The sequence below is a fragment of the Dermacentor andersoni genome, chromosome 1 (assembly GCF_023375885.2).
Source record: "Dermacentor andersoni chromosome 1, qqDerAnde1_hic_scaffold, whole genome shotgun sequence".
Lineage (NCBI taxonomy): Eukaryota > Metazoa > Arthropoda > Arachnida > Ixodida > Ixodidae > Dermacentor > Dermacentor andersoni.
Genome location: NC_092814.1, coordinates 362,850,144 through 362,861,766, shown reverse-complemented (window position 1 = coordinate 362,861,766; position 11,623 = coordinate 362,850,144). Strand labels below are relative to the sequence as shown.

General features: G+C 42.3%; 1 protein-coding gene across 1 annotated transcript in view; it reads right to left on the bottom strand.

Moving 5' to 3' along the window:
- Nucleotides 1–8,286: 8,286 nt before the first annotated feature.
- The window catches only part of LOC126516495 (valine--tRNA ligase, mitochondrial-like), a 169,552-nt gene continuing 166,215 nt past the window's right edge, over nucleotides 8,287–11,623 (bottom strand). The window contains exons 24-25 of the mRNA XM_050166625.3: nucleotides 10,206–10,343; nucleotides 8,287–8,639 (exon numbers count right to left, since the gene is read on the bottom strand). Of these exons, the coding sequence (XP_050022582.2) occupies nucleotides 8,595–8,639; nucleotides 10,206–10,343 (183 nt within the window). The 3' untranslated portion in view covers nucleotides 8,287–8,594. The remainder of the gene's footprint in view (nucleotides 8,640–10,205; nucleotides 10,344–11,623) is intronic.

Here is an 11,623-nt window from a genome sequence, read left to right as displayed (position 1 = left end):
TGCATGCAGCTGACACTGCATGTTAGTGGAAGAAGGAAAGTCAAAGATAGAAGAAAGGGAAGATTCTGTACAGCTGTTGGAGACTGTAGAAGGTCGCCACAACCCATTGCTCAGTCATACATATTGGACAAGGGGGTTGCTAGGTTTTTGCATAGATTGCAGCTACAGCATGCATGATGCAACAGCTTTGGCATTCTTTAGCCTTGGTTAATCCGGCGCTGTGGCACAAGTGGATGTCTTGAGAAGCTGTCGCATGCAAACAGCCAAAATGAAGTGTGAAAATCTATGCAACGTTAGAGTGTACCAAGCCCGAGCCATTTACGGCAGTCAACGCATAATTCTTGGAGACCTTCGTCCCATAATACCGTCTTTGTGGCTGATCGTTCCAACTTACCTACTGGATCAGCCTGCAGCTGATCCAGAATGTATGAGGTGTCTTCAAAAATATAGAACCTTCTTCTTTCCCACATAAACAAATGAAGTACAGGAGGCTTCCTTCAGTGAAGATATGGAGGGGACATTCATGTACATGTGTGAATATTTTTTCCGCCCGCAGAAAGCGCCAGTTGCTGGCAGTTGGCCTATGAGTGAGGCTGTGTAGTGAGCGCTTGTCGGATTCTAGTAAGTTGCAAAATGACGCAACAACATGAGCAGTGACATTTCATAGAATTTTGCCAAAAGCTTGCATACCGAAGTAGAAACCACCCACAAGGTTCAACAGGCTTTCAGAGATGATGCCATGAGCAACTCACGGATAAAGGAGTGGTACAACCGCTTCAAAGATGGCCACACATCAGTGGACAGCGAACCACGTTCAGGCAGACCTTCAGCAAGTCGAAATGAAAATGTCATTGAGCAAGTGCAGACTGTTTCATCACAGTCAGAGAACTTACCAACGAGATAGGGGTAAACATTGGATCAGTACATTCAATTTTGACCGAGGATTTGGCCATGAGGAGTGCCCGTAAAATTTGTACCGAAACTGCTAACAATGGGAAAGAAGCAACTCTGTCTGGAAATCACACAGGACCTGTTGGACAATGAAAACAGTAACCCCAAGTTTATGAACACGGTGATCACAAGCGATGAGCCGTGGGTTTATGGGTACGACCCAGAAACCAAGATGCAGTCGTCACAGTGGAAACATCCGACGTTCCCGAGGCCAAAAAAAGCATGGCAGGTCTGCAGCAATGTCAAGGTCATGCTGACTGTTTTCTTAAACTTCCGTGCGGTGGGGCATCATGAGTACACACCACAAGGCTAAACCATCACAAAGGAATACTACCAAGAGGTCCTTCGTCACCTCTGTAATGCTGTGCGGCACAAACGACCAGATCTGTGGGCAGCAAAAACTTCGCAGCTCCATCATGATAACGCACCCGCCCATTCTGTGCATCTGATTCAAACTTTCTTTGTCCAACACAATGTTCCTGTGGTTCAGCAGCCTCCCTACTCCCCTGACATCGCTCCGTGTGAATTCTGGCTATTTCCCAAGCTGAAAGTGCCACTGAAAGGAACCCAATTTGAGTCAAGAGAAGACATCATGCAGAATGCGACAGCCCAGCTGATCACCATTCCAAAAGATTCGTTCCATTTGTGTTTCCAACAATGGCGGGAGCACTGGGACAAGTGCGTGCATTACCAAGGAGACTACTTTGAAGGGGATTAAGGTTTTGTACCTCCTAATCAATAAATGTATTTCCGCTGACCAAACATTTGACACTTTTTGAACAAACCTCATATCTGCTCCCATAGAGCCCTCAGAAACATGTTTTAATTTGCAAGATAGCATAGTTACACCGACATATTTTAAAACTATGGCTGAAGTTGAGTGGTGCATCCTGTCTGTATACACAGACACTGCACCGCATGGGGTGAAATACACTCTCTTGCTACAATTCAAAATTTCTTCATATTCTAAAGAAAAAATTCAATCCAACACATACCAATACCTTACCATGGTAAGGTGAACACACTCAACATAAGTGACAGACTCTTGTGAGGGTACTCAGGGTTACTCTACGACATTGTTACATGACTCGTATAATGCATGTATGCAATAACTCCTAATGCATATGCAACTACAGCACAGAAAACAGGCAAGTGTTTACAAATATGACAAAACATTATAAAGATTTCTCTGTTATGCCTCAATAAAAAAGGTCTTACTTTCTGCAAGAAAGAGCTAGACAATTAGGCTAAAATAAATGCTGCCATAGAACTGTTTACTGGCACCTCCCGAGCCATCTGCAAATAAGACTTTAACAAGATTGCTACAACCATTTTGCCAGTGAATCACTGTCACTGCTGTACGGCAAGAAGCAAGCAGTGACACTAAAGGCTCGCATAGAGGCTTATGTGGCAGAAAGCACATCCCCTTGGGCACTTGCAGAGCCATGAGCAATAGACGGCCAGTGGACACACACTGGCCCCAAAGAGGTTAGTCATCAGTGGTGCTTTGGAAACGTCCCTTGCTTTTGTAGCAACATTTCTTAGAAGATGTCCAAAGATTTCAATACTACATTCGGGATTCCTTTAAAACAGATAACATTTATACTATAGAAAATGGCCACACGGACAGATAGATGACTACACATGAGCACCAACTACTAAGTTTTTCAACAACCTGTCCTGAGAAATCACTTGTTGCCATTTGATATGCGAACCGCCCCCTCAGCAAGGCTGTGGAGTATAAATATTGGTTGGGGAAGACTAAAGAAAAGAAACTCTTGCAGGTAGTGCACATGCATTATAGCTTTTTTTTTCCAGTTGGTGTGTCCATACACTATATTTTCCCAAATATGCTTTATCATCAGAGTTGAGCATCAACAATTTTGCAAGCAATAAGCATTACACGATGTCTAAATACTTTGCTCTTCAAGTATTCCAGCCAAGACATTCACCTGTCTTCGGGCAAAAGAAAGCAACACAAACATCTAGTATAGTACAGCACAGTTATAATAGTAACACTGATAAAATATCTAGAACAGTGCAGTAATGACAACACTTATAACAATTATTAGTTCTAACAATGTCATTATGAGTTTAGGCTGCATCATATACTGAGGGTGCATAATATCAGCCCACATCATAAAATTTTTTTCATGGTGGATGTCAGGGTCCATACGATAATCACTATATTAGATCACTGAACGAAAATTTGCTGAATAAAAAACATTAGCAGACATGCTGTGACCGTAAAATTCAAGGCAGTCACTACACAAAGCTAACACCCATTTGGTAGTAGTATCAGCTTGAAACATGTTTCACAAAAAGATCTGTGGCAAAATACTGCACTAAAGTTCCCGTTAAAATTGTCTTGCACTGGGAAAATGCAGTGAAAAACAATTTTATCTCAAATAGCAATGAGTCTTGTGTACATATTTGTAGAAAGTGGTGCTTGTTGTGGGGCTTCTACCAAATGGGGTATGATGCGAAATGACTACCTTCAATTTTGGAATTACACAATGCACTAATGTTGTTACTGAAAAAAGTTCACTGGTGACTGGGTCTGGTATTTAACATATATTCACAATTATCAGGCAGGTTGTGACATCTGCCACTGCAGATTACATATTGTTCAAACTCCTTGTGCTGCATTTAACAATCACTTAACCTCTTCCATGAAACACCTGGTCAACAGTTTACCTAAGCTTCTGACTTTTCAGTATCAACAACTAAAAAATAAAGGGTTAAAATTATTGGCGTGCGAATATGCGAAGCTTCGTATATTAGATTCTAATCATTTAGTATTCGATTCGAGAGGGATTTTACTATTCGACATATTCAACAGCCCAGACATTGCTGCTGTTGGTGTTTTAAATTAGCTTCACCGCAGAACAGCTTTGTTCTGCGGCAAAGCATGCAGTCTGTGCTGCGGTGAAGCATATTAGCCGTGCAGTGAAGCATATAAAAAAAAGCATAAAGGCTGTCCCTGGTGGTTCGTATGGCTACCCAACACTCTCAGATCAATTAACCACACTGTACTGCCTCTTCATGCATCTAGACTACACCAGCCGCTAGGTGGAAACCTCTGTACCTGCTAATAATCTGGTTAAGTGCCCAAAAAACACAATTTTCAAACTAGCTTAGTAGTGTTTTTTTAGACCCTCGCTCTTACATAGTTGAGTACCACCAGGATGCTTCAATGGCAAACTGGATTAAAAACTTGGCTTTAGCAGAAGCAAGGAAAATTTTAATACCATGGAACCCAGATACGCCAACAACGAAAGGGTCTAAACAGGCTCTTTCCATGTCAGCACTGTCGATAGACTTTGACGAGATTATCAACTAGCAGCAATTTTCCCTTGCTTTTGGCAGCAATTTTCACTGCCACAAGCATAGGTTGAAAGATATGTGCACGGTGAAATTTTGGGCCAAAAAGAAACATGTGAGCAATGGTGCAAGCTTAGCTCAGCTTGCAAAGGGATACCTGCTGATACCAGGCATTTGTGTGTCCAGTGAGCAGCTCTTTTCGGTGCCTGAAGGAATAGTGGCATGCAGGAGGGTTGTTGCTCCCCAAACACGTTGAGCAGCTATCCTTCCTTCATTACAACATTAAACAACTGCAGTTATGGTACTGTCAAGCAAAAGTATTGTACTAGAGAATTTTGTTCACCACAAAGCACAATTTTCCTGTACGTTATCTGCTATGCTATGAACTTGCTACTTTTCGTACCTCTGGTTTGTGAAAAACATTAGCTTTTTTTTTCAAAACCAATAGTATTTTCTCATTCAAAAAAATATTTGATTCGATTCACAGATGGTTTTCATTATTTGAATTTGCTTCAAAATTGAAAATTTGATATTCGCACACCCCTACTTAATATACATTCACTGATAAAATGATAAAAATGTCGACTTTTAAAAAACTGACTGATTTCTATTCACTTTTGGCCTTGAAATACTTCATCTTAAAGGAGTGTGCTGCACTACTAGCATTTCATCTGCCGTGTATTTCAGAGAGAAAAAGATCATCAAACTATTCTTGTCTGTTAATTATTTTGAGACAAGAAGTGTTACAACGGCCAAGTTTACAGCAGTTATGAAATATCCTATGTTCCCAAAGGCTGTGTTGCATTCAGGAAAGTTTCATCAGTGTCACCCTTTCACAGAAGCCAGTATCCCTCCTAACTAAACTAGGGATAGCACATCGCGCAGCCCCTAGCTCCATCTTTGAAGCGGCCCTGAAACACCATTTCCTGAAACCTGAACAGGCTGGAATAAGTGTGATGCTATTCAACGAACGTATTCCCGAAGAAATTTTTGGAAAGCACCTAATATAGAGGAAGATATATAAACACTGCAATGTTTACTCTGGAGTCTTCAATCAACCTATCATCACTTCACTACTGGGACAATGCTTATAAGAAATGCACTGCTTATGGCTCCTTTCTGGTTACTTTTTTTTTTCTTTCCTGTGGTAACCTTTTAAAAGTGGCCTCTGACAGATGTGCCCGAGAGGTACAATGGGGCACTGACAAAGCAGCCGCTTCATTGCTTCAGGGCAGAACTGCTGTACATCTACGTCATTGCTCTTTTTCATTTCAATTATATTTGTAATCCGCCAAACTAGTGGAATGAAAATTCATCAAGATAAATTAATATGCTTCTTAATTTTTTTTCCCTGAATCTGCCAGTATTTTGCATCTCCTTCTGATCTGCATTTTTGTTTATTGAAGTAACCAATTTATTGTTCAAGTGAAGAGAAAAAAAAAATTGATCACAAAGCAGCTTTCGGTGATATGTCGGAGTGCTCCATCCCAAATTCAGCATGCTGCAGCGTGTTTTTGAAGTTTCAAAGTTCTAAATTTCAATCATAGGTGTCTGAACAATGGGCAAGAATTATTCAGATTGTTTTCATTTCCTGCCTAAGACATTTTACGTGTGAGGTGGATGGCTAGAAAGATAAGGCCTTGATGCCTGATCTCGGCATACAGCACTGTGTGGACTTTTTCAAGATTTCCAAGCAAGGCAGTAATCTGCAGTACCAAGTTTACATAAATTATGGACAATGAAATCACATTGGTACGTTCTTCGTTCTTACATTTTCACGGTCCCGACCTAAGGCCCACTGACTCCAATCTATTATGTTCCCATTTATTACATCGCCATTAAGTAACACTGCATTTGAATGGGACAGTCACGTGAATTCAGCAGTGCAGAGGCCAACTGAATATACTCCACGATCGTGCTGCAGAAAAGCAGAACTGCCATAACAATGGCGGTTTTGTGCTGCAATGCAATGCAATGCAATGTAATGGGTGATAGGAAAGTATCGTAATCCGCGGTGCTTGATGAACATTCGTCTGGAGTAACAGTCAGGCATTGATGACATGTGCCTCGTTCAAAGAATTTCTTCTGTATTTTGATGACAAGATGGGTTCGCAATGCAGGAGTCATCACTTTCATTGACAATTGTGCAGCTCACTTGAAGACAACATTTATTTGGAACATGAGGATTGTCTACCTTTGACCCCACATGACAAACCACTTGTAGCTGTTGCGCGCCAGCATTATGAAGAATTTAAAAACACTCCTATTGGAAGTGTGTCCAGCTCTCCCTGGCCAGGATTGAATGTGGACAACAGCCTGCAAGCATCCAATACTGGATACAATGCACTACGTCGCCACAGTGCCGAGTACGGTCAGTGCATGTGTACTGTACAGCACTGCTTCACGAGGTGTGGCTTTCATGTGGACAGGGCCAGAGAAACCACATCAGTAAAACGGAAGAGCCTGAAGAATCAGCAGAAGCCATTACCGACCGCAACATCCTCAATGAGGCGATGGGTGTGTTGGGGGCCATCGGAGTCCTGTACGATGACTAGGTCACCGTGAATGACGCTGTCGTGACGTCAGAGCGCCGTAGCACGGTGGAGATTGCGGCAAGCTCCGTCGTTAGTGACGACACGCATGCCAGTGACAGTGATGACAAACACAACCTACAAGAGGATCTTGCGGATTCAGACTTTGGAGACAGCATGGGCTCTGGACTTCCTGTGGAGGTACGTTGCCGCTCAATGCAACATGGCCAGCAACACGGCTTTCTAAGTGCTCAAGAAACAAGTGGTGTTGTCAAACAAGCAAAGGAAACAACAGGCTTAGTTCTCAATTTTTTAGGCTTTCAAAGAAAAGTTTGAAGAAATACATAGATTCAAGTAGAAACCACCTTCATTAATTTTGAAGCCCTCTTCACTGTTACCACTCATCGTGGTGGCAAAGAGGCTATGACGTTGCGCTACTAAGCCTGAAGGCGCGGGACCGAATCCTAGCTGTGGCGGCCTCATTTCAATGGGGGTGAAATGCAAAAACACCCTTGCATTGTATATTGGGTGCCCGTTGAAAAACCCTAAGTGGTCAAAGTTAATCCTGAGTCCCTCACTATGTCGTGTCTCATAATCAAACTGTGGTTTTTGCATGTAAAGCCCCAGAATTTAATTTTGTTTTCATCACTATTGCCATTTTCCTAGCTGTTACATTTTTTTATGCACTCCCTTGAAAAACGTATCAACGGAGTTTGAATGTAATTAGAGTTGCCGACACTCAGATTTCTTAAGTTAGTCCCGGATTTTATTCTTTTCCGTGCTGGATATTCAAAGTGTGGCATTACGATTCTTACAAGAATCACTGGACCAGAAAGGGTTCTGTGATGACAGCAAGCTAAATAAGTTTAATGACAGCCTTTATTGTAGTGGTGCCGAAATTGGGGGTAGCTTTCATTCAAGCATTCCAAGTTTACTAGTGAGACAATCTGAATTTTCATTTTTCCTCTGTCGGGCATAAATACCAATAAACCTGTCGTGATTTTAAGAGCTGGAACTGCCATGAATGATACGGCATGTGGTAAATGATTAACGCAGTCGACAACATCAACATGAAACTGTCCACTTGGCTTCAGTGATTTAAGAGAAGCATGAATTTAAGCATATCTGATTAACTTATGTGCACCTATGATTAAAGCTCCATCCACTCTGCTAATGTATATTGCTTCTCGTTTTTGTTTATATAAGTTCTCCAGCAAAAATGCAATGGAAAGCCCGATCTATTCCCTCCATTTTGTATGGTTGTTTCATATTCATTTGGCTGGTAACAGGAAGTCTTCAAGCAATGCAGTCAGGAGCACAAACTTGGTGTCCTTTTTAGACTTTTTTCGCCGATAATCACTACCTCTTCATCTTTTCAGAAGGCACCACATTAAAACACACAGATTTTCAGAAGCAGACAAGAACAACAAGAAATGTCTGCCAATTTTCGCAGAAAATGAACTCCACAATACCAGAAGCGTAATTATAACCGTCAAATTTGCCAACTTTGTTCATCACCATCACGATACACACACAATATTATGTTGAACACTCCTTCCAGAACTTGGTCCCCCCCTTTGGAGAAAACTGACCTTATTTAAACAGCCACCTTATGAGATCACAGGGTTGTTAAAAAAAAAAAAAGACAAAGGAGCACTTATGTTCATAGAGAACCACTTAGGTGAACTAAACACCGGGATCATATTTATCCGTAAGGATTGTCATCCTTATGCCTTGCCATCTTTGGGCTTCGTGAACACTCAGCAGGACAACTGTGTCTGTGCAACGTTAAAGTTCCTGCAGCCTTTCGATTTCTTTCTTCATGTCGGCAATCTGCAATAAAATGAAAAGGCAAGTTCAAGCAAAGCAAATATCATCACTCAAAGAGGAAAAAAATGAATGACTTTCTTCTTTTGCTTCCCAGACCAAAACTTTCCGTGAACAGTATTAAAGGCGCTTCAATTGTGCTTCAATTTTTTTGCTAAACAAAAGTATATTTTCTCAATAACCATTTACTGTCTTCTTTATCTATACTTTTTGGCCTAGTTGGTGTTCACTAAAAACATATTTAACGTTATTCTCTAAGGGAGCCAGGCCTCTTTCCCATCTCCCTTCCACCCTTCCAACTTAGGCCTAGTCGGCTCGTGTATCAGAGGGGTGGTGGGGAGGCAAGAGAGGGGCGTGCGAGGCCGGCAATGCGCAGGTCAATGCAACGCAGGCATGCCAGGCAGGGTGCACAGCACAAAGGCAGGTGTGGCAAAGGTGTGGGACGGGTGCGACGGTTTGTGTCAATTTTTTTCTCAAGAATTGCATGTTTTAATGCGTTAAATTCTTAGGGTACTTCACGCACTTTCCGGAGACTACCTATGCATGCATGTATGCATACAGGTATGCATGTATATATGTTTGTTTGGTTCTATATCTATGTATTTATTTCTTTATTTATTTCAACATACTGCAGCCCCGAAGGGCAATCACAGGAGTGGGAAAATACAATATGTACACGGAAAAGCATAAAAAGAGCACTGAACATCAATGATTAGTAATATACGATAGAAATTCATCGAGTGGTAAAGATCTTGCGTAACCAGGCAGATATGTGAAGATATTTGCTCGGCTATCGGTTTATGCTCCTCTGGCCTCCTTGAAACTTTTGATTTCAGGGATAGCAGGGAGAAAGTAAATATGTCTGCAACAGATATTAGTAAGAGGCGATTGGAGGTTCGGTGGCAGAAAGTAGGGATACCGCAAACAACGGATGTGTACAAGAACAAAGTTCCCAATAGGGGTCAAGAAAGTCTGATACTGGGAATTCTTTGCATATTTTTTTTTAAATATACGTAGTACACTAGGCAAAATAAGAAGACAAGCTTGGTAGTGCAACCCACCACCCTGTTTCAAAGGTCCCAACTCAGAGCATCCCTCCATTTCAAGCGCGAAAGACGATTACCGCTGCAGCACACGTCTCGTACATAATTTGTTTCGACGGTGGCAATACGTTGTGTTGCTGAATTTATTGATTCAATGCTGACGCATTATCATCGACAGTCATCATGAGATGGGCTCTGCCACAATATTTTTTTCTTTCGGTAAACACACCTAGTAGCCAGATAAGCAGATTCAATTAATATAACCAATAACACGTCACGACAGCATTGTAGTAATAAGTTTATGTTGCCATAGAACTAATGCGAAAGTGGGTGGTACATCGGCTGCTAATTGTTATATCTGACATATTGTTAAAACCGGAATCGTTATAAGAGGGTTCGACTGTACAACATTTCAGCACCATACCTCAAAGAATAAAGACTTTTTTTGTTTGGGGGTTCCGAGTTGCTGGTCTACAGCCGTGAACCGGCTAGTACAGACTGGCCGAGCGAACAGCATCCGAGGGCTCACCTTCTCGTTGTGTCGGGCCTGCTCTGCAGCAGAGTTCTGGAACCTGTATCTCGAGTGCGACTGGCGCTGCTCTAAGGAGTTAAGCTTGTTGAGGAGCTGCTTGAGGCGCTGCTGCACCGCCACTTGAACTGCTTCTCTCTGCACCCAAAAGAGGTCACCCATTGCCCTTGTCACCACAAAAGCTTTACTGATGTTTATTATACTTGCTAGCTGTCACACTTAACCCTTTCACTTCCAAATTGTTTTCCTGGAAAACTGCAAAAATTTCCTAAACTTAGTTTTACTTCCTTGAGGTTTTCATATGTAACGTGCTCACTGAAAAAAAAAAAAATGAAATGCATGCTCTATTCTCTGTAGTCAATGAAAACATTGAATAACACACCCTGTTTTGAGAAATACAGTTTTCCTCGCAATGCGCGAGTCTTCAATACTACAGCAGAACGTCGTTCATAACTTTTCGAAAAAGACGGAAGAAAGAAGGCACTAACCGGGAAAACGTACGATCTTAAGTCACTAAAAAAATGAGCAGAATTAACTCAGTTGACATTTACATAATGCGAAGCATTGCAGGAATTTCTGCAGCACAAGACGCCGACGTGCGCCGAGTTGGTTGGGGCCAAGCAGCCCAAGGTGCCTGTCGTCATTTCCGTGGCTTCAGCAAGTTTATGTTTGCATTTCTCGAATTCAGCGCGAGTCAGCAGCTTTTTCGAGCGGGGTATTTTGGCGAGGAGTTTGGATGTGCCCACTCAGCGCGGATCATTGTGGCACGAGACGCCGATGTGCATGGAGCTGATGGTGCCTAAGCAACCACTGTGGTTCAATTACTCGTAGTCATTTACCTTTGCGAAAGCAAAACGAAATCGAGCTTGTGGGCGACGCCGGAATACAATGCCTACGATGCTGCCGGAGCAAAACATGATGCTCAGTTCGTGCCGCCTGCAGCAGGGAACAGCGGCACGCTTAAGTTATCACCTGATAAAAGCGTGCAGTATGCTTCCAACGGCACTACATCACACGCATTGTGGAACACATAGGTGAGGATGCTTACCGCTATAGGTTGGTGGCGATAGCTATGAATGTGGCATGTGACGACCCGGCAGGACATTTGCTGGTATCAAAACGAGAAACCAAGTGTGCGTCGGCCTTTTCACGTGAAACTGGCAGCCGAGTACTGCGGGGAAGCTGCTGCAGTTGGCAACTAGTATACTGTTCGCGATCACGCGCACCTCTGCCTTTTCTAGCTTATATGGCACCTATCAGACGGAAAATGTATCATACAATCGCAGTTTGGCAGTGTACTGAACATTAGTGACAAAAGAGTGTGTTCTTCAGGAATGTATGAACCTCCAAAAAGGCAGCGTAATTGCATTGGGCCATCTTTTTTTTTGTTTTTTTTTGTTTTCGATTGCGAACGTTAG